Consider the following 23,267-nt stretch of genomic DNA (forward strand, 5'->3'; position numbering starts at 1 on the left):
TCTCAGGCTGCTGCCGCATGCCTGTGGCTCGCAGGTTCCTACCGAAGCTTTCAGGCGTGATATGCCACAATGATTTGGTTCCATCAGCTCACAGCTGAATCCATAACCCCTTGTGACCAGGTCTGAGCTTTGCACAGGTTTCACGCCAACATGATGGAAGAGACAGAGCTTCATATGCTCTTCTGGAGTCAATAAGTAGCTTTTATTTGCAGTTTATGGTGGGATGGAAGAAGAATGGCTTTAGCCTGAAATGTCCCCGGCTGCTGAGGCAGAGAGAGGTGGCTGTGCCCACTGGGTGTGCTGCTGGGGGCTGTTCGTGTGTCCCCAGCTACGGCAGCTGCCTGGCCCACGGCAGATCTATTCCATCGGCTCCAGGATCTCCATGTTATGCAGCTCCTCCTGGAGACTGTCAATGTACTGAAGGATCTCTTTGACGCGCTCGCGGTTCCTGTTGACCTCGTTTTGGAAAGCCTGAACAGATTGAAACCAAGCAGTGAATCCAGACGCTTGTCAGGGTCCCTGCTGTAGTGCAGAGAGCTCCAAAGGTCGGGGAGCATCTTTCCTAGCAGTGTCGCCACCACTTGGGCCAAACTTGTCTGTGTCCCATCCCCTTGAGCGTGAGGGTCTCTTACCTTCTCTGTCACAGAGGCCTGCCAGCGGTAGGTGTTGGTGAAGATGTCGCTCTCTCGCATATCAATCTTCCGCAGGCGGACGCCATGGGACACGTTGGCTGCGTTGACAATGGTGTTTTTGTCCACAAGGAGCTGGGAGGTAACATGACTGTATGAGAGGAGGGGGCGGGTGCACAGCAAAAGCAGCGGAGCTCGGAACTAGCAGCACCATAACTGTGGTGCTTTGGGGGGAAAAATCAGCCCTCTGTGTCAGATGGACAAACCCCACGTCATCATCTACTCTGCTCTGGTGAGACCCCCCTGCAGTGCTGGTCCAGCTCTGGGTCCTCAGCACAGGACACACATGGACCTGCTGGAGAGGGGCCAGAGGAGCCACAGAAATGATCCGAGGCTGGAACAGCTCTGCTGGGAGGACAGGCTGAGAGAGCTGGGGGGTTCAGCTGGAGAAGAGAAGCTGCGGGGAGACCTTATTGCGGCCTTTCAGTGCTTAAAAGGGGCCAATAAGAAAGATGGGGACAGACTTTTTAGCAGGGCCTGTCGTGACAGGACAAGGGGTGATGGTTTTAAACTAAAGAAGGGGAGATTCAGGCTGGAAATGAGAAAGAAATTTTTGCCCTTGAGAGTGGTGAGAGCCTGGCCCGGGTTTCCCAGAGAGGTGGTGGATGCCCCATCCCTGGAGACATCCCAGGCCAGGCTGGACGGGGCTCTGAGCAACCTGAGCTGGTGCAGATGTCCCTGCTCATGGCAGGGGGGCACTGGGGGAGCTGGGAAGGTCCCTTCAACCCAAACCATTCTGTGATCAGGATGAATCCAGTGCTTTACCCTTCAGAAGGATGTGTCCGGCCCTCACTATGGTGTAATAGTGTTATCCCTAGTAGGGGTGGGGAAACTGAGGCAGCAGCCTTGGCCTCACCCACTAGAGCAGGCAGCAAATTCCGGCTGCCGGGTGCTCTGCCGCAGGCAGGGCTGCCTCGCAGCACATGGCAGACCCCTGCGGGCAGCTGGTGTTGAAGCAAAGCTGCGTGTGATCCAGCACACCCGGCCCAGCAGCTGCAGGAAGTGGGAAATGGCACTTGGAAGGGTCTCTTGCACTAGCGGCACTGGCTGTAAATCTTCATTTTTGGAGAGTTGCAGATTCTAATCAAAGCAGTGACTTCCCCCGTGGCTCTAAATAGAGGGTGGCTTTGCTAAACCATAATGACTCTCCTCCTGCAGCCAAGTGCATCTGTTGAACAAATTACTTCTCCCTGGAAATGGACGGCAGTGAGGCAAAATGGGTGCACAGCGACGGTGCGGAACTGCAGCCATCTGCACAGGCCATAAAGCAGGGGACATCCCCGGGGGGGCGAGGGGTCTGTTTTGTGTCTGTCAGCTCTCAATTACCTGGAATAATAGGGGGGTTGGGATAAGCCGGACAGAGCAAAGCCACAGCGAATGCAAAACTCGAGTCATTTAGCCACTAAATGAAGGAGGCAAAAAGGTCAGCAGCATTGCTGACTGGAGCACTGCAACGATCTTTGTGCTTTCTGAAAGACTCCAGGGACCTTCGCTATCACAGCAAGACTGAGGGCTCAGTGGAAGGCTCCATTGGAAATGTCATGTCCTGTCCCCAGATCAGCTCATGGGCTGGGGAGCTCTAGGGGGAGATTTTGAAATCACTGAGGCAACCAGAGCCCTGTGCAAGGAGTCAGAGTGGCGCTCAGGTTCTCTTGGGGGAGTGGGGAGAATCAGAACAAAACCAGCTGCGAGCGCAGCAAAGACGCTGCCTAAGAGCCTGCTGGGTCTGGCTGTCTGGAAATCAGCCAGAGGAGTGAGTTGTGCTGGAGGCAGCAGAGGGACTCGCTCAGCACCTCTCCTGGGCCACCGCCACCAGCTCTGGTGGTGCCCAGGGAAACCTGCAGTGCAGTTTATCCTCTGTCCTCCTCAGCAGAGATGTCCGGCAGCACTGCGGTCCAGCCAAGTGGCTGGGACCCTTTAGGAGGAGGTTAATCTCAGGTTTAGCCATGGCTTTATCTGCACTGAGCCTCCTGGAAACCCTGTCCTTTCTGAGAAGAGGCTGTGGCCTTCTCTTCTTGCTGATCCCTGGCAGAGAGGAATATTTTGGTGTGCTCACCATGCGAACATCATCTGGCAAATCCTCCTCAAGCTCATTCTTGACCGATTTCTCCAGCGTGGTGATGCAGATCTCCAGCAGCTTTTCATGGTGACGGTTTTCCAGGTCCCGGCACTGGTTCATTGTACAGAAAATGGTTAAGGAAAAAGCTGAGCACACCGCTCACTTTTAGAGATTAAATGGTCTCTTGTAACTAGAGACTGAGTGTCCATGCACGGGTAGGTATTTCATTGACTGCTGTGGCAAGAATGTACACAGAAAACAGTCTAAGCAGCTTCCCAGGGTTGTGTCATGGCTGTGTGGAGAAGAAAGGAAGATTCCCAAGGGAGAGAAAGCTGCATAAGTCCTACAGAGTTTCAGCACAGGAGAACTTAGATCTTCTTGTGTTCTCCAGAGTCTCCACAGAAAGAAGCTGAATACCTTAAATGACCATTTCTGTAAAGCTGGGATCAGACCTTTTCTGTTGATTTAAAAAAAAAAAAATCATATTCTATACCAATGGCTTGTTTCTGGATTTAGAGGCAAGATATTCATGACTGGGAGGTCAAGGCCAACATATTGTTGAAAGGATATATTCCTTTAATGCTTTCAATGAATGTTGATGCTACAACAGCCATGTTTCCTTTAAAATCATTTGCCAGTTCCTTAACAGAGGGAAAAAGAGGAAATATTACAATTAAAATTTGCATAAACATAAAAGGGAGTCATGGAGTCTAGGAAGAATCTACAATTTATTATAATTTGGACTCATTGCTGTTATTAGCACAGTTAGAAACTGAACTGCCTCGAGCATTTAAAGTGTTTTGAAGGCGCTGCAAGATTTCTTTTCCTTATTCAAGGACAGAAAATCAGAATCAGTTTACTGGAGGGAAGCTAAGTGACTGATACCTTTACCCAATGTCTGGAGCAAACCAGCTGATTCATTTTACCCTCACCTGAGTAATTCAGAGTGCTGTATTCCCATATACTGCCATACTGCAGTCTCCTTGTATGTATGGAGAGCCTCTTATCGGAAGCATAACCAATGCCAGGGCTTACTGTAGCTTTTGTTTTAGTCCTCAGAAACTAAAATTGCTGCTGCCTATTACCTTTCTCAAAAATGGCTGATGGAGAATCTGTCAAGTGTTGCACTTAAATTGATATAACAGTTCACATCCAGCCACCCGAACCCTTCAAATCCAGAAGGGCGCACAGGGAGAAACGCTTCTGCTCATTCCATCAGTGACTGCGGATACACAAGGACCAATTCAGAAAACACTAAAAGGCACAATCCCGATGCAGTGAGGAATCCATGATGAGCTGCTGCTTTCTGTCACGCACGTTCACAAAAGTAAACTGCTGCATCTGCTTGCACACAGGCCACAGCTCCTGCCTGCTGATTTTTAAACAGATTACTTTTTTTTTTTCTTAATGAAGATGCACATTAGCAGCCCTGCCCTAGTTTTTAAGGAAAAGTCTGGGGAGAAGAAAGGCGGCTATTATGCAAGCAAATGCAGTAAGCTGAGCAGGAATGTGTGTAATCTTATTCATAGCAAAGATCAGCTTCAAAGAATTACACTTCTAGAATCCCAAATGCGTACCCCACGCTATGCCGCGACTCCTGTACGCAGACCTGTAAAATGACTGAATGACCTCAAGTCCCTCTCTCTAAAGTCTGGGAAATCAGCTCAGACAGATGCAAAGAACGCTGAGGAACAGAAACGTGTTGCAGTGGATCGATGTCCAGGGCCTGATCTCACCCAGATCAACTCTGAGCAGAGAAGGAGGAAGATGGAGACAAAACATTAGCCTGACTTTGCGCAGTGAGCTGCTGAGCAGAAGGGTGCAGCAGCACAAAAGTGACCCCCCCGCATTCTGGACGTGCGGTGTCACAGGTACGTGTGTGGCCCTTACCTCCATCTGGTCAGCTACCAGAATTTCCAAGGTCATGAGCGCTTCTGACAGCTGATGGATGTCCGCCTTGTACTCAGCTCGTTTAGACTCAGCAATATCCGAACTACCGGCATTATGAATCTCATCCAGCGTCTAAACACACAGATACATAAATTACTTATAGTTTGTGTTCAGCACTCCACTGCAATTTAATTAACTTGTTACGTATGTGAGAAAAAGTTCCCGCTGCTGATTAGCTGCGATGAAAATGTGATGATTCAGGAAGCCTCTCGATTTCCATACTGGGTAGTCAACAGTGCTGAGCGAAGCTACCGCGCTAACGATCCGGGCAATGCGCGGGAATTGGTAAAAACGCTTTCTCATCCTCCACCCAGCACATGACCGAAAAAAAAAATTAGATTCTTGACATTGCTGGCCATGAAGATGAGATTAACAATCAGTTTGTGGAAAGAAATGCAGGGCTAAATCTTGATCCCCATCGTGTCAAGGAGAATCTTGACTGACTTCCATATGGTCAGGATTTAGTATTCTGAATATGGAACACCTATGGTTGCCTGCCTTCCTCTTCCAGCGAGGATTTATTGCCCTTCGGAATTAAATATTGACGTCAGTTTTGTATCAGAGAAGATTTATGATTTCTGGGATCCAAAAAAAAATCCTCTTGTGCTGAGCAATGTATTATTTTTGAGTCTGTTCAAAACAAATTAACAATCAAGTGTTAATAGGAGGAAAAAATATAGAAGTTTTAAGATGTCTAATCCACTTCTGAGAGGGAATGGAACAGGCTAAAATAAGGAATTCTGATGAAAACCATTGCCAAGACTTGTGTCTGAAAACGGACTAGATTCCCCAGAATTGCAATGTTAAAAGGAGGGAAGGAGCGAGCAAGGTATTTTCTAATGTAAACAAGTTAGGAGGCTCAAAAAGCCCCCCAGCCATTCAAGCTGCGCCTCTGGGAGGAAAAACTTCCAAGTTCAAGGCCTTTAATGCTGCTTTGCTCCTTAACCAACTCCAGAGAGCAGAGTTATTCTACAGGTTACCCAAGTTTGCACAAAACGATTCCAGGGAGACAAACAGCCCCTAAAAATGGTTTATGGATGTCAGTCTGCTTGGACCTCTGTGCCTGCTGAACAAATCCGGCAATTTTATGTGAACGGGGAAATGTCGTTAAAATACAGTGTGTGGTTTTGACACCAAGTCCTCCAGTATTTATGTGAAAACTGTCATGCTGACCACCGTGTCCACAGGTCATCGGACAAAGACCAAGGGCCAAAATCTGCCTTCAGCCATGTTTTCTTGGAGGTGTTTGTGGGGGGTTTGGTTGTGGTTTGGTTGGTTGGTTGTTTGGTTTTTTTGGGGGGGTGGTTTTTGGTTTTGCTTTGTGTTTTTTTATTATTATGTTTATTATTAATGTTTATAAATACATAAAGGGTGAGTGTCACGAGGATGGAGCCAGGCTCTTCTCAGTGACATCCAATGGTAAGACAAGGGGTGATGGGTTCAAACTGGAACACAGGAGGTTCCACTTAAATTTGAGAAGAAACTTCTTCCCGGTGAGGGTGCCAGAGCCTGGCCCAGGCTGCCCAGGGGGGTTGTGGAGTCTCCTTCTCTGCAGACATTCCAACCCGCCTGGACACCTTCCTGTGTAACCTCATCTGGGTGTTCCTGCTCCAGCGGGGGGATTGCACTGGACGAGCTTTCGAGGTCCCTTCTAATCCCTGACATTCTGGGATTCTCGGATTATTTTTATTATTATTTTTAATTAGGAGATATTGGGAATTCAAGTGCAGCTTAACTGAATATGCATCTCATTCTTTCTGGGTCACCCTCTGGTGAGGCTGCGAACCCGTGTCCCGACCGGAGCCGACGGAGCCCGTTTGCCAGCATGACTCAGCAGGGTCCCAGGACCTGGGCGCAGGGTGACTCAGCAGCCTGTCAGCGTGTGACGAGGCACCGAAATATAATAAAAGTGACCTGGTTTTCAAAGGGAGCCAGCGCTCGTGACTCTGCCTGGTGTCAGCTGTCAGGGACCTGCTCTGCTGACAGTGTTCCCAGGCTTTAGCATCCCCCTTATTTATTCTGCGGAAACAAAATAATGATTCATCTATTGTACACGGGCAGAAAGGGATCCAGCTAGAAGCTACGTCCGTAGCAGCCGCAATGGGTGGCTGGAGTTGAGCAGAATGAAAAATGAAATACAGTTTCTGCTTTAAAAAGACCAGAAATACATTACAAAAACTTTATCTAATATTTTGGTCAAAATTCTTTGAGCTGTTATTGACAAAATGAACTGAAGCAGATTACTTGGAAACAAGCTGAATACCCTGCAGTCTCCTTCCTTTTCTTCCCCCTTTTTCAGTGAAGGAAGAGCTATTGGAGGCCTCAAAGAGAAGGGAAGTGGCATCAAATCTGCTAAATCTCTATACATTTTTTAAATCGACTTTGTCAAAAACATTTAAACTAAAAGAAAGGTTGAGTATTTCCATTTTCTTAAAGACTAGTAACTTTTCTGGATGGCAAAAAAAAAAAGTAAAAAAACCCCATGAACTTTAGCCACTTTTTTTTTTTAAAGCCTCAAAGGCCTTTTACCTTTGTGGACAATAAGACAACACTAGGCTATGTTAATTTTGTTCCACGCTGAATTTCCAGTATAGATGAAAGCTGTCTGTGTTAGCTGGTTGTGGTTCGCCCAAAGGGTTGAAACTTCAATCCCCAAATTCTTTTCCTACATAAAGTACTAAAAACCTTTTAACATAATGTTAATGACATTACGTTAGCGCACAAAATGTTTCTTGGTATAGATTTATACCGTAAAAAACATGTACAGATCTGCGGCTGAGCACTGGGGGATGTTGCCCGGTCTCCATCCTTGGACGTGGTCCCGGCCACTGCTGTTGGTTGCCCTGCTGGAGCAGGACGCTCGGACCAGGTCCCTGCCAACCCCAACCACTCTGCAATTCTGCTGTTAGGGACCACGTACCAATTCCTGGTACAACAGTATAAATACAAAATCATAATTCTAATTTTAACAGAGTTACCCTTGTTCCCAGTGAAATTAAAAGCTGGTGTAGAGAAATCAGGTATCAAACAAACAAAAGTATAACAACATTACCGTTTTGTTCCAATTTTCGAAGTCTAGGATTAGTTTTCTGCTTTCTTGCTGGTTGGCTGTTAATGCTTCATTACGGCATTCATAGAATTCGGAGACTTCAGCTTCTCGGTTTTCATACTCTTTCAGGCCAAAGTTAAACAGGTTCTCACAAACTGAGACAAACTCCTCCCTGTATGTGACACTAGTTAAGGTATTTTGCTTGTTCAGTGGAGCAACATGTGACGTTCTTTCTACCTCTGCAAGTTTGAGCAACGCGAGTTACAAGCTACCGTTCCGTAAAGTTTGTGGTTCTTGGCAGGAGAAGGCTGCCAAGGGTTCTGTCTGTGGCAGGACTTGAGTCACTTAGTCACATTTTATGTATAGGATTTTGCTACCTTAAGGATATGAAGAATGTATGTGGCCTTGAGGGAAAAAAAAAGGAAACACATATACCTGCCTGACTCTTTTCTGGCACAGCAGTGGAATGGAGCATACAACCCTATCTGTCTTCACAAGTGTGAACACAATGTCTGCGTAGTTAATAAATACAGCTCTGGAGCCTATAGCCAGAGCACAGAATAAACTACTGACTTGGTAGTATCACAAAAATAACGTCCATTTTTCTTCTGCTATTATCTTGGCAATGGGATTGTTTCTAGAGTCGATTGTAGTTAAGCTGTGATGCATTTTTCCCCAACAGTGTAATGCAGTTTCAAAGAAGGTCAAGTTACTGGCCTTGACAATGCTCGATTAATCTGAATAAGAAAAAAGAAAAAAAAAAAGTGTCTGCTTTCTGATCCCCCGTGTAGGAGCAACGATCAGAAGAAAGTGCTGGCCTGAAAACTTCATGTTGCCAGCTCTGGCAGGTTGGGAAATATGCGACTCATATCATTCTGATTAGTCTGTTCCTATCTCCTACCACTTCAATCTCAACGTGATTTTAGCAACTGCACTCTTACAATCTAACTGACAGAGATTTATCTTATAGTTCATTTTAAACTTTAAGTGGATTCCAGACTTAAAGAAAGTAAAAAGCCTTGATTCTTGAAGGGTCAGAAAAGAAGGCTACCGAAATGGCGTTTGATTCAAGTGAAGGAAAAGGAATATGGTAATTACAATGGTGAGAATTTAAAACGCTCGAATCTCATGACCTGTTGGTGATAAAACCGAGTGGTTTTACAAATGCAAGCTGGGTTGGCCAGCTTGCCAGTAATACAAAACATTTGGGTTTAGCCCTCATATTTCACAAGATATCAAGCCTTAAAGCTGTCAGTGGTCTCATGGTCTTGCAGTGGTGGGGTTTTTTTTTGGTACCATTCCAAAATTGAGCACGGACTGTCTCAGATCTTAGATGCAGCTTTCAGCCCTGGACAAAAGCAATGGGTGAAGAATCCCTGTGGATACACCTCCTTCTTAACTCAAGGCATTACGTTTTAGCTGTAGATACTCTAAACCCAGGAAGGATATTCCTGCAGCAGGTCACCCACTCTGGGGAGGGAAGCCAGTTTGGCAGCTTCTGTATCGTCTGCGTACATATTGTCAAACAGGAACGATCCGTTCAGGTACTCGACAAAGGCTGTCTTTGAAGAGAATCAGAGCAATATGAGTAAAATAAAGAGTGCCAACCTGCTGCCAGCCAGGATGTGTCTCTCCTACAAGCACTTTACCAGCAGAGGAACAGGGGTGCAGACACAGTGATACCAACACAATAGATACACCAAGCAAGGCATGAAAGCAGCCCGCAACCAGCATAAAAACCAGCCTGGCTTTGCTGCTAGAACTCTCCAGCGTAAGGAAAGAAAACACTGTTTAATCTTATACAGAACATTCTCACATATAACCACACACTGCAAGGCTATTAAGCTGTTCAGATAAGGAGTCAGTGGACTTTGGGGGTGGATGAAGAGCTGCAGGTGTCATCCCTGTCACAGCCTCCTGCTCTTCGGTCAGTCTGATCTTCCAAAGGTCTGGAACACAGAGCCAGACCATAATGGAAAGCACCATTCTGCCTGGTCATGTCTTCAGTCTGTTCACAGGACTATGGTGATCTCTGAAAGCCCTGAAGAGTTTAACCATAAAACTAATGAAAAGCATTAACTTGGTGCGAAGGAGGAAAAAAAATCATTGCGCCATGAAAATGCTAACAGTTCCCTCAGACCTGTAATTTTCTTAATCTCACGTCAGGCTGATAAGATCCTCAGATATGATTTACTATTTGGTTTTGGAGGGTCTATATCTATAGTTTCATTGTTCAGCCAAAAGAATTATGTTCCCCCACGTCACGTGTATTCCACAGCAGTTCATGTTTTCATTCAAAGGATGAGATTCAGAGATCACAGAGATTAATCCCAGCCTTAGTTTTAGCACAGTCGATGTTAACTCTCGTTAAATCTTCGGGCAGGTAAAAGACAAGTCAATATGCGTTGCGCTTCTTTCTCCCGAGACAATATACAAGCAGCCAAAGAAAACACACCTTGTGGTACTCCAGCTCTTGTTGCTTTGCCTGTTTTTCCTCCAACTCAGCCAGGACCTGGGCTTCCTCACCTTCCAACAGATCGGTACGATCTTGATACTCTAAAACTGCAGCTTCTCGCTGAGAAATACAGAGAAATAAAATATTTTTACTAGATTATCCATCATTGCTCAACAAATCCGGGCATTAGCATTCAGGCTTTCTAGAGCATGCACCTGAGTGATATCTGCAGCTCTATTTCTTTGTGGGCTTTTTTAAAACTACTTATGAAGCTTCTAATCCCATGTTTTGTTGGCATATTACTCTGACTCTGCATTCAATGCATCTGAGCTGATTCAGACCCAGGAAACTTCTCTCTTCCCATTTTCTCATCTTTAGGGTTGTTTTTTCCTTTTTTTAGCAGAAGGCTCTGTTTTAACTTCTAGAATTTGAGCTCTGATTTGATCAGCTAGCGAGTTTAATACATTTGCTAGGGAGGACAAGGCTCTTCTGAGGAGTGGATGGCAAGGTAGTAGCAGGGGCAAGAACCTAATTAGCTTGAAACTGAAGCTTGACAAATTAAAGTAGGCGATTCTATGACGTACTGTCTGTACCAGCAGGGACTGGGCTCGATGACCTGGAAAGCCCTTCCAGTCCTATGGTAAGAGTAATGTATATTCCAAGTAGAGCTCCTGCTCTGCGCCAAGCAAATTTAGAATTAATCGTGTATTTGGTTAGTAAAACAACCCAAAACCTCCTTCTTCGTTCCTTTAAGTCCACAGGCTGACAGTCTGTCGGTCCGCTACCGAAACAAGCTGCTCAGTGAGCAGCAGGACCACCAAGACTCCTTTCCCCCAAATCCATGTCTCAAGACTGATCTCCCCCAGGATTTTTGGATCTCTGAGGCTTGCACTCACACTGCAGCCATTCCGTGGCAACATTAAACCCTCTCCCACACGCAGCTGCTGATTTGCACAAAATCTGTGAAGACATCGTGCCTCTGACACCTCTCTGTCAGATTTGATAGAATTTGGCCTACAGGTTCACAGCTGTTAGGCGGAGGCAGAATAAACACTGTGTGTTTCTGTAAGCCTAATTTCTGCAGGGAAACAGCCCCGAATGCGACAATATTGCTGGCAAACCAACAAAACAAGTGATCTGTAAGATGCTGTTGCCTGATTTCACAAGGAGGGAATGCAGAAATCCTTACCGTGCTGTCACTCACAAGCTTAAAATCCAAGTACATCAGGTTTGGAAGATAAGCAACAACAAACAGCATATACCGCTCATCGTCGCAGAGAGGGTTCCCCGTGAGATTCAGTGTCCGTAAGTTTTTAAACCTCCTGAGATAGATCACCTGTGTCAAGGGAAAGAGATGCTGCGCTTCCCAGTGCTGGGGAAACACGCAGCCTTTTAAAATTCATCGGTCTTATTACAATGACGTTGCAATATCCTGCTCTGCTGCCAAATGCAGGCAACATTAAATTAGGCGTTTCTAATGCTTTCAGGAAAGGAAATACTTAAATTTACATTGCAAATACATAAATGATGGGTGTAGAGAGAAGGCCTTCAGCTGGCATAGACAAATCACAGGTCTTGGATTGATACACTACCCTCAAAAGAACCCCAAATAAACCCTAGTCTGCACTCCTTCCTTTTCTCAGATGTAGCTACTTATTCCTTTTCCAGCTTTCATGGGAACCATCAGGAATTTTGCCATGGCTATAGCAGTAACAGAGCCAGGCCCGCATGAGTCAATAATCTGAAAGATAAATAGCTGGAGTAAGCACTTAACGCTGGGATAGCTTACCAAAACCATAACTCAGACTGCAGGGGAAGTGAAATCCTAAGAAGAATTTTATCCTCTAAGGAGGGGCTCAGACACGGTGAAAAACATCAGGTTTAGAATATTTGGTCCTTTGACAGGGAACATTTGCAAAGACAGAGAGCACTCACATCTTCCAGAGTGGTCAGGTTATTTTTTCCTATGGAGAAAATCTGCAGCTCTTGCAGCATGTCCATGTGCTCGATTTTAGATATTCTGTTATTGTAAAGACTGAGGTCCTGCAGTTTGACAAGGGTATCCAGGCCCTCAATTACTTCAATATTGTTGAAGGACAAGTCTGGGGAAGAGTTTAGAAATCAAACGTTTTACATGCAGAAGTTAAATTATTTCTAGTAGAATGCCCTGATTCAGATCTTGCATTTAGCCTGGTTCTTGATTTAGGGATTTATGTACAGGAGTGTTCAGTGTCCCACAGGAAAGGCTCAGCATTAAATCTGGTTCAGGAAGCGATGCAGACATCTCCTCCTTGCAACTGCCCAGGCAACTTTTAAATGAGAGGAGCAGTTGATGTCATTCGATGCAGAGTCCACATACGCAACCTGAAAGTGATTTCTACTTTATGTGGAAATCCAAAATACAAGAAAATAAGTGGGAAAATGTCCTAAAAAGGGGGGTATTTCTGCGACAAATTTGCTACTCCCTGCCTTGTTTCTTGCAGGCTTTTGCCTGCCACACCAGTGCTCACTGCCATGGTCATTCCCATAGGACCAACATCTACCAGTCCCACACTCACAGTCACCCAGTTGTCAGCAGAGCCATGCAAAGGCAAATACTCACTTTAGCTATTTCACGTGTTGATATTTCCTCTTATCCTGCCAGAACATCTATCCTAACACCTACATTCATCATGACTGAGGGCAGTATTTGCCCTCAGGCCAGTACCAAGTGATTTAGGAGTCCAAAGACAGTTGGTGAGGTTACCAGCTGTCTGCACCACCCCAGCCCCAGCCAACACACTCGTGCAGCAGCTGCTGAACCACCGCGGCCTTTGGGCAAATGAAACCCATGAGTGAGCTTCAAAACACTCTGCTTGCATTGTGGTGATCAGCTGTTGATTCACAAGTGCATTAGTCATCTGTGCAGCAGAATAGCGCAGACAACTGGGAGGAAGAACCCATTAGACGTTTCAAGATGTGCTTTTGAACCGAAGCCCTGTTTTCAAAGGCGGCTGAGGATATGTTTATGCTGCCAACCAGCAGTGTGGCTGCAGTTCCCAGAGAATGCTCTAAGCCATGGATCTGTAGCAGCAGGCTCACCGATTTGCCCAGAATCAAGACCCACATCGCTGTGCAATGCTGCTATCGCAGCCTGAGTTTTGAGTTGTAAGTAGTCACATAAAACTACAAGAATAGGCAATTCTCGGGACAATGATGACAAGCCCTGCCCTTAAGCATATAAAGATTGTGGGTTCTAGCCTCTGAAAAGCCCGTGTTAGCTTCGAAAACAGAATATAGGGTTCTAAATCACAGAGGTGTTTCCATAAAAGTTTCGGAACGTCACCTCCAAGTACAAACCCTGGAAACAACCTTGAAATTTCAGCTTCCTGTTCCTGCCGCACCAAATGTATTAAAACCAGTTTTTAAACATTTGAAGGATTGTTTTGCAGCTCTGATATTCAGGCATTTTGACATTTGACAGTCAAATGAGGAAACACAGACAGCTGACAGCCTTCCCTGGGAAAGCTCCTATCAGCCGTGTTTGAGGAGGAATGTGACATCCTGGCTTTTTTGCAGATTGCATCTGGCCTCATATGTCTGTATCTTACCCAGCCATACAAGGTGAACCAGACACTCCAGAGCTTCTATCTTCTCAATTATGTTGTTGTCCAGCTGCAGTTTAGTCAGATTCTCAAACTGCCACAGATTATCAATCTGCAAGATATCTAAAGCCACAGGGAAAAAATTAAAGGTAATTGCTTTTCATGGGAGACAGCTTTCAGTTCAGCAGACACGCTATCTTGCACAAGGAAAACATGTCCAGTCTTACCTCCAAAATTATTTTCAGCAGATTACAACAGTGTGTGCTGACTGCCCTAGAGAGAGTTCCACTGGCTGGACGAGATTTCAATGAAACAGCCCAGTTAACCTCAGTGTCCTGCACCAGCGCACAGCACTCATCAGCAATGCCAACGAGTCGCTCAGGGGACGCTGACTACGGCCCTGCAGTCAAAAGTGGCTTTATGAATCCACTACTAGGAGGCCTTGACCTTCATTTTCCTCTCCAGCTGCAAGTGGGAGGTTTGGGACGAGATTCTGCTTTTCTCTGCGTTTGCAGGCTGGCGGTGCCCAGCTGCTCCTGGGATTCTCATCACAGGAGAGCGAGTTGGGGTCTGCTCTTTCCGTGAAGGCTGCAGTTTAGAACTAATCGATATCCCTGCACTTAGCTTTCTCCAAAAACAGAATCACAAGGGCAGGCCAGGAGGCACCACAGCAAAACATTAGGACCAAGGTGACAGAAAATACAGAACATTCTCATTCCTGATTCTCTTTTGCCCCTGCAATGGCTTCCCAGAAGATTTCGTTAGCTGCTTTGCTGCTATTGTTGTTTAGCAAGTGCAGTGTAAAGCAAGGAACTGAATGCACAAAATATTCACACAGTTCTATATTTTACATTTGCAAACAAATACATGCAGGATCAGGTAACGGAGTTTGTTCTAAGGAACTCAACCAATACACACATTATTTTCTTGGAGCGCACAATGACTAATCAAAAGCAGATTTTTGCCCATGAAACTACACACCCCCAAAATACTCAGATATTGAGCCAAATGTTCTTCCTTTTCATTTTTTGAATGCAAGTTTATGACTGGTCTGACAGCAAGAGGCAAGCTGCGGTAATTCTATGGATGACCGGAGGAAGCCGCTGAATTGGGTCGTAATCACCATAATCTACCAAATAGCTCTCACATAATCGCCAGTGATGGCGGAGCCTGCCCAGGGTTTGATTTGTCCACGGACAGAAGGGCCCAATAGGCCTGTGGCCTGTAGGTGTCACCACAATATAAATCTTAAATAAGAATAGCAGCGACAATAATAGCATAAAGTTAAGCAGCTTTAAAGTCACCTATCAGCAGAAGCACCCAGCTCCCTCTAATGAAACTACTTCATATGGATATGACTAAAAATGCAAGCCCAGGCATTACTTTTCACACAACAAATCCAAGTTTATCATGATTGTTTAATTGCCAGTTAGCTACTTCATGCTTAATTCTATTCCCTTCTAATGAAAGAAGAAGAAGAATAAAGTATTTCTACCGATACTCACTTCTAAAACTAAGCTGTAGCTCTGTCACATCTTTAAAATCAGTGCCTTCTTTTTTGGCAAGCTGGCCAATGTCCTCTGGGTACTGCTCTTCAATGGCTTTCTGAACCATTTCATCATCAATAACATTTGGCTCAACGCTGTTGTGTGACTGACTCATTTTTAGACGGTATCAGCCTTAAAAGGACAGAAAAGAAAAATAAATTATATCACTGCCTGGCTACTATTTCCAACATTAATTGAATAGGCATGACAATTCCAAGGAATTAAAAGCACAAATGAGCATTAAGAAGATCTAATACTTCACAGCTGATGTCAAACACAGACTTGACTTTTATCACAATGTCACTTATGCGACTCTAAGCTCAGCCTTACAGCCCAAGCACTGTAAAACAGCTGGGCACAATCACATGAAAACTTCCCACCACGTTTGAGTGTTTTCCATGAAGAATACCAGAATTTGGCCAGATAAATAGATCAGGAAAGTAGGCCCCGTGCAGCACCTACAAACAGCAATGGTCCATCTCATGAAACCCATCTTCATGAAGAGGGCACATTCGAGGCTCTGTGTACCATTTAATCTGTTTTTAAAAGGTAACTTTCTCATTATGGGCAAGTTGGATTTATAGAGTAAGAGGCATGCATTTATAGCATAGGAAAATTAACAACAGCAGTTCACTAAATGTTAAACACCAACATCATAATAAGGGTGATTACAAATTTGAGGAAGGAGGAAAATTTAAAAACAATTACAGTTATTTTCTTAAGAAAGTACTTAACACAGACCGATAGTAAAGGCTGTCTTGTTCAGTCAATATTTATGCTGAACACAAACACCTTCGCTTTGGGAAACAGACAATTCTGTCAGTCAAAACTTTCTATCCTGGCTTTGTAATTTAAATACCCTTGATGTCACCCTGGAGGCAATGACACTACTTATCTTTCTAGAACTCTGCACAGTTAATGAATCAGTATGAAGGGCTTGAATCTTCACACTTCTGCTTGCGTAAGATGTCTATAATTATGGAAGAAGTTCTGCTGATTTTTTTGCATAGGAGGACATGAATGATAAACATCTGGGTTTAGAGAGTTCTTGCCTCATTGTAGCTTTTAATTAACAAACCAAACCTCTCTATGGCTGTGCTCAGTACAGGCCAAGGAGTAGCAGGCTCTGGGTTTATTCATCCTTGACCTGCCAGACTTTACATTTTCCGTGTGTTTGTCCATCGGATCTTTAGTCAATGTCGGTCCCACAGACATCCCTGCAGGGTCCGGGACGGGGACCCTGACTCTGCCTGTCAGGGTGGCTCTGAACCGGGTGGGCTGCCGCCTTCTCCCCGAGACCCATCCAGGCCCAAACCTCAGCCTCCCGACCCCTCAGGCCCCGGGTCCCCAAGTTCTCCAGGCCCGCTCCGCGCCTCCGGTTCCCGGCCCGGCCCCCACCTGCGTCTCGGCCTTGGTACCCGGCCCGGTTGCTAAGGAAGCCCAGGTACGTTGCTAAGGTTAGCCACGTGACACGCTCAGCCGCCAATGGTCAGAGAGTGGGTGAGAAGGCTGGTTGCTAATCAGAGCGCGAGAAATCCGTGTCAGCCAATCAGCGCCGGTACTGCGCCCTCGGGGCGGAAGGAGGCTCGTATGATTGATGTTTCTTTTGTCCAATAGTATTAGAGAATGGTTTGGATATTGCCCAATGGAGAATGCCAGTAGTGGTGTCTCTGCTGTCAATCAACTGGAGGGCGTGGAAAGGGCGGGACTATCGCGGGGGCGGACCCCTCTCTTGACAGTGATGGACACACTCTTCAACCTATGACTCCACCGGACGTCCAGCCACCGCCCAATCGGATGCAAGGAGGCGGGCCACGCTTGGCAGATCGAGCTGCGGTTGGTGTGCGTGGGTGCCAGTCAGGGCGGGGTGGGGGAGGGGGGGGCCGTCGGGCCGCTGTTTGTTGTCATCCCAAGATGGAGTTTCTGCTGGGGAACCCGTTCAGCACCCCGGTGGGGCAGAGCCTCGGTAAGGCGGCCGGGGGGCTGCGGGAGGCTCCGGGGGGGCCTGAGAGCCAGCGGGGCCTCCGGAGGGGGTGGGGGGCCGCAGGCAGGGGGGAGCTCAGGGGGTGGCGGGCAGGCTGTGGGGGTTAGCGGGGGGTTGTGGGGATCTCTGGGGGTTAATGGGGGCTCTGGAAGCCGTGAGGCGTCTCTGGGGTTTGGTGGGGGGCTCAGGAGGAGTGAGAGGGCCTCTGGGGTAGTGGGGTCTCGGGGTTGGTGGGGTCTCTGGGGATGGGAGGGGTTGGCGGGTTCTGTGGGCCTTGGTGGGGGCTCTGGGGGTCAGTGGGGCCATGGAGGGCTCTGTGGGCAGCAGGGGCTGTGGGGTCAGTGGGGCCATGGAGCGCTCTGTGGGCAGCAGGGGCTGTGGGGTCAGTGGGGCCATGGAGCGCTCTGTGGGCAGCAGGGGCTGTGGGGTCAGTGGGGCCATGGAGGGCTCTGTGGGCAGCAAGGGCTGCGGGGTCAGTGGGGCCATGGAGCGCTCTGTGGGCAGCAGGGGCTGCGGGGTCAGTGGGGCCATGGAGGGCTCTGTGGGCAGCAGAGGCTGTGGGGTCAGTGGTGGCTTCGGGCTGTTTGCCCTGAGGAAGGAGCGACTCCACGTCAAGATGGTTGATGGATGAAGGGAAGTGGTCGCGTCCCCCAGCTCCTCTTCCCGCACGTGAGCACCTTGTTACAGAGCAGCCCTGTCGTTCAGCTGCCTTCTCCCAAAGTGTTGAAACCTCCCTGGACCAGTGTGTCTGCAGGGAGGGTGATGTGGTTTAGAGGTACAAGTACATGCTCAGTTTTTAGCCCAGAGCTTGAATTGTGGTTTTGCTAATGCTTCAGTGACATTAGGCAGGTTGTTCTGAGTGTGCTTTTACTGCGCGGCTACCCAAGCCCTTCCTGGGTTGCTGTGTCTGCTCCCTCCCTTGCTCTCAGCTGTGGCAAGTGTGGTTTTGGTCTGGGTTGCCACGGCCAGGGCCACAGGAGAAAGCCTGGATGCCACTTCTTCAGAGTTTGCTGCCTTGCCTGTGGTTGGGTGGGCTGTCATTGCCTCCCGCTTGCTTCTCTTGGGCCCTGAAGAAATACAGGAGCTGTCACGTTGCGGTGGGATCGACCGACAGTCTGGCTCGGGTTCCTGCTGCGCGGGGACCGTGGCACATGGTCCCAGAGGACAACACGATGTTCGGTTGAATGCACTTGCACTACCATCCGTCTCCAGTAAAACCATGCTTGTAGGTTCCTTGATTTGTTTCATAAGCAACAGTAATTCCAATGCCTTGTTTAGGGGTTATATATAGTATAATATATACCTAAGTCTAGTCTATAGCTATTCTACATTAATTTATGGCATGATGGAAGGCTTGTGTTTTTGGAAATTGAAGTGGAAAAATCTTGCAGAGTCCCAGGTCATGGCCTCAAAAACAATAAGTTTTTTTGTCGTAGTTGCCTCATCCACACGTGCAGAGACCCCCCACCGTGTAGAGCTAAAAGGCCCTAAACAGGGAAGTCTCGCACTGTGCTGTGAAGATGGCTGGACTCTTGCTTTGTCAGACTATATGGAGCATATGTATAGCTTGCTGTTTCTCTTTAGCCATCTGGGGTGTTTATTTCTTCTGCTTAGGGAGAGAAGTGCCAAGAGTCGGAGGATAATAAGAACAGCGAAATTTAAAGATTATTTTAAAGTACATTTGCTTTGTTGTGCTTGGCCATCTGACCACATCTGCCAGGACAGCTGCTGCTTTGCTGCTTGGACGAACCATCTACAATGAGCGTTGTTAAGGGAAGGCAATTATTTCTCATCTATTAATGTTGTTTCTTTTAGCATCAGTAAGTGGTTTAAAGGGGCTTCCTTAAGAATTGCTGGGGTGGGGTAGCAGTAAAATCTGCTTTTCTGGCCTTCTGCCTTTCTATCTCTGGAGCTCTTACGTCCCTTTGCTCCCTTCCAATGAGCAGTTGCTCCCAACTTGGAGGCTTCGAGCGCAAAGCTCTGAGGGAGCAGCTTTCATCAGCTAAGGTTAGGTGTGTGTGAGGGGCTTAGAATGCAACTTCTTATAATGCAAAATTCAGCTGCACTTTAGGAATGTTTTTTCATCCCTGGGGGATGAGATAGCTGCCGATTTATTTTGGAAGAAAATTTTTTCTGCTTCTTCTATCACTGCCAGTTATCCCTTTCTGAGACAACAGTAAAACAAAAGCACGCCTTGTTCTCAGTGCTATTTGCCCAGTGTTTCCACAGGTTTTTTTCAATGAGCTTGTGGAATATAATTTTCACTTATGTTTCTCTTCGTTCTTTAAAAGAAACAGAATAATTTTGTATTTCTGTTTAAACATATTGTGTTGAACACAGTTGTGATGTTTTCAAGCAAGGCCTAACACTCACCATAAGGGAGAAGTGCAGAAAATTATGTAGGTCCGTCGGCACACCAAGAATCATGTTCTCTGCCAGGCAGTAGCAGTGGTTCACATGAAGATTTAATTAGGGCCAGACAATGTCTGCAGATAAATGCCAGGTCTGAAAGAACAAAGATGTCAGAAAAGGTTTGGGGAGAGCTGTGAGAGGTAATACAAGGGATTTTCTCTTTTCTCCTTCTCTTTATCTGGCTAATGTCTGAAGCTAGACAGGCTTTTTATGTTAACTCTTTTGCTTAATGTGGGAAAGTGATGCTGGGATGAGCCTGGAGGGTTTGTAATGGAGATGGATGGAGTCTCCTGCATCTAAAGTGCTGGTTTCAGTGGCAGCCAGTTCCTCATCGCTCAAAGCTACCTGATTTTTGGCAACTGTCTAAATGTCCACCGTGGCTACTCATTCCAAACCTCACTTAATTTTTTTTTAATACTTCGACTGACCCGTGGACACTGAACTGTCCTTGCATCTCTAGTGAGGTCCCTCTGGAGCAGAGGGCGCGGCTTTTGAAGGGCTATTGTGTGGAAGGCCTTACTTCCCAAAGGCTCTGTGAGCAGATGGTGCTTTTCAGCATCCTGCAGAACTTGGAAAAAGTTTTCATGGTCCTTTACCCCCTCACAACATCACTTTTGTTGGTGGCCAGTGCTTCGAGCAGGTCTCCTTGGGAAGGTCCCTGGGCAGGGGCTGTGCGTGGAGGCTGATGTGAATCATAGAATCACAGAATCATTTTGATTGGAAAAAGACTCTCAAGATCATCGAGTCCAACCATTAACCCACCCCTGGCACTGCCCCATGTCCCTGAGAACCTCATCTCCGTCTGTCCAACCCCTCCAGGGATGGTGACTCCACCACTGCCCTAGGCAGCCTGTTCCAATGCCCGACAGCCCTTTGGGGAAGAAATTGTTCCCCAGATCCAATATGTGCTGCTGATGCTTTTCACCATTGCCTGGTGAATCCAGCAGCCGTCGACGATGCTGGACCTGGAGCCCAGGGGGACCCTGGAACTTTTGGTGACAGCTGGTGACACCGGCCAGCTGAGGGGTGGTTGCGCCACCACCAGCACCGGAGAAGGTCTTTGTGGAAGCTGGGAAGAGTTTAGAAGGTGGAATTTGGTGCTGTGGGTTTCTTAGGCTGCCGAGTATGCCAGGGCTGACAAGATCCTTTGTGGCATTGAGTGTTGGCCCAGTTCTTATCACTGAACTGTTTATTTTTTCTAGTTAAAACTGTAAATACAATAGACTAGATCCTTAGAGGAGGACTATTTTGGAGAATACTCCTGACTGGTGAGGAGGAGAATTACAGGACGGTGTGTAGTAAACCAGCAAAGACAGACTGCTTGCTCTGGGGAGAGGGACTGGCCTGGGGAAAAAGCTGCAATTTACAGTAGCAGGAATTTACCTTGAGATTCAACATCCTGCCATAAATTGCATTTTTATCTTTCTTTGTTCGAGGGAGCCATCTTTAAAGTGTCACCACTCTATTCAAGGTTATTAGAACAAATACCCTTAGCGTAGGTTAACGAAAACATCTTAGGTGATTAAAGCTGATTGAATTACAAGAGTGTGGAGTACTGGTGACTTTTTTTTTTTTCCTTGTTTGATATAGGCCATATGGCTTGCACATGAGGACGGAGTAAAACCAGTTACATTTTGTAGTTTTATTTTTTTTACTCCAGAGACTTTGCAAAGGCTTCAGGAGAGTGTTTATTTGTTTGAATCCCAACCAAGTCTTGCCCCCCTCCAGCTCCCTCAGGTGCGAAGGGCCGAGACGGGGCAGCGATGTGTGAAATGGGCTCCTGGCGGGGCCATGGATTGGAGCACCGAGGTCCAGTTTTTGGTAAGGGCTGCGTGAGCTGCTGAAGTCAGCTTAACTCAGAGCCAAAGACCTACAGGGAGAGAGTTCCAGCACCTGAGTTAAACACCGAGAGACGCGAAAGTTGATTTTTCACTATGTAGTAGAAATGAAGGTGTTGGGACTGGGAGTGGGGGTGTTGATTGGAGGATGCTGTTCGGCATCCGTGATCCCCGTCGGTGACGGGAGGTTTGAACGAGGCTGCTAGTCCGGGCACTTGCCTTGAAGGCTGTTTTCAGAGGAAGCACCACGCAGCGATTTAATGCAGAGTATTGTCGTTTAAGGAGGCTACAAAAACAAGGTTTCAGCAAAAGATACAGAGGCACTTTATTGAAGCAACAGCAAGGCAGACAGCTTTTCAATTGATTTTTATCAAAGCACTTGCAGTTTCCATTCAAGGCTGTTAAATTGGTAATAAATATGGTGGACAGAGTCTGTTTCCAGAGCTGCAGTTTTGTTCCCCACTCTTTTTTTAAAATGAGAAAATGCCTCAACTTGGGAGCTGTATAAACACCTTTTTATTTTCCTTTCTATAAGAAGCACTTAAGACCTTTCTTTGGGTTTCTATATCTTAAGATTTTTATGTGTCTTAGAATAAAAATGGTTCCTAAATAAATTAGTTGATGGTTACATGCAGCAATAGGGAGAGGTATTATATCGAGCAGCGCATGGTAATCCTGCAGGAGGAATTAACCTGGGCTTCCTTGTCCGCATACGCAATTTGTTCCCTTCAGAGTCAACTTACTGCTTTGCTGTGCTGTAAGTAAATAATTTTTTTTAAGACAAACCTTTTCCCAACACCACAAGTCAGTGTTTGAAGTGCAAACTTTAATCTTAGAACCTGGTACAAATAAAAGTACATGTTTGCAGCATGCTGTTGGGGTCTGAATCATCTCTCTTTTCATTAATTGCATTATAATAAAATAGAAAGTCCTAAGAAAGACACTTGCATTTATGCATAACCACTGAAGTATTGTGTCCCGTTCTAAGGGAGGCTTTTCTCAGTACATGGTAGCAGGAACTTTTCTTGCTATCAGATGCCCAACAGCATCAAAAAAATGAATTTTGTCTTTTCCCACAGTGAAGAGGGCACAGAAAGTGCTTTCCTCAGAGTTTAGGTACATTTATAGTTACTTCTGGAGCTGGTCAGTCATTTAAATTCCAGCTCCCATACTGTGCATCTAGAATTGTGCTAATCATGCAAAAGAGGGACTGATAAAATGCTTTTAGTTTTATAAGATTATTTGGATCTGCTTTCACTTCATGACAATGGATTATGTTTTAGGAAAGATCTCCATGAAATATGAAAATGGATATCTTTGCTTTTAAAGGAGCAAATAAATACTGAGTCATGAATCTGGCAACTTGCAGAAACTACGTGTGAAGCTGGATAATTAGTATAATACCATTTAATACCAAGTTTCTAAGACTGGATTTATTTTATAGGCACAAAAGCAGATTGTAGTTCATGAAGGTATTATAGCTTGTATTTTTGGGTAGCGCAGTTTTATCTCTTCCAGTACAGTATACTTAAATGTACATTCCATATGCTTCTAATAGAAATCTATATGTGAGGGGTTGCAGTGTGAGGACAGCTCGTTCCCAGTTCGATACTGCTCTGTTCATGTACTTGGCAGCTTTTAAAACTGCAGATTTAAAATATGCTTGACTAAAAATACAGTTAGAAAATCCCCACAGATGC

At 46.2% G+C, this 23,267-nt stretch overlaps 2 protein-coding genes across 4 annotated transcripts in view; one reads left to right on the plus strand and one right to left on the minus strand.

Moving 5' to 3' along the window:
* Positions 1-357: 357 nt before the first annotated feature.
* Positions 358-15,448, minus strand: DRC3 (dynein regulatory complex subunit 3). Its single transcript, XM_065645034.1, has 12 exons — positions 15,292-15,448; positions 13,793-13,909; positions 12,138-12,304; positions 11,392-11,538; positions 10,203-10,322; positions 9,197-9,309; positions 7,751-7,925; positions 4,639-4,770; positions 3,319-3,389; positions 2,746-2,869; positions 633-764; positions 358-471 (listed from the first exon to the last, which is right to left on the minus strand). Exons 1-12 carry the CDS (start codon positions 15,446-15,448, stop codon positions 358-360), a joined length of 1,569 nt encoding a protein of 522 aa, XP_065501106.1.
* Positions 15,449-17,216: 1,768 nt separating this feature from the next.
* Positions 17,217-23,267, plus strand: part of TOM1L2 (target of myb1 like 2 membrane trafficking protein) — a 58,175-nt gene continuing 52,124 nt past the window's right edge. For all 3 annotated transcript variants that reach the window (XM_065644575.1, XM_065644576.1, XM_065644577.1), the window contains exon 1: positions 17,217-17,299. In XM_065644575.1, coding sequence (XP_065500647.1) covers positions 17,248-17,299 — 52 coding nt within the window. In that variant the 5' untranslated portion in view covers positions 17,217-17,247. The remainder of the gene's footprint in view (positions 17,300-23,267) is intronic.

The sequence above is a fragment of the Caloenas nicobarica genome, chromosome 14, assembly GCF_036013445.1.
Source record: "Caloenas nicobarica isolate bCalNic1 chromosome 14, bCalNic1.hap1, whole genome shotgun sequence".
NCBI lineage: Eukaryota > Metazoa > Chordata > Aves > Columbiformes > Columbidae > Caloenas > Caloenas nicobarica.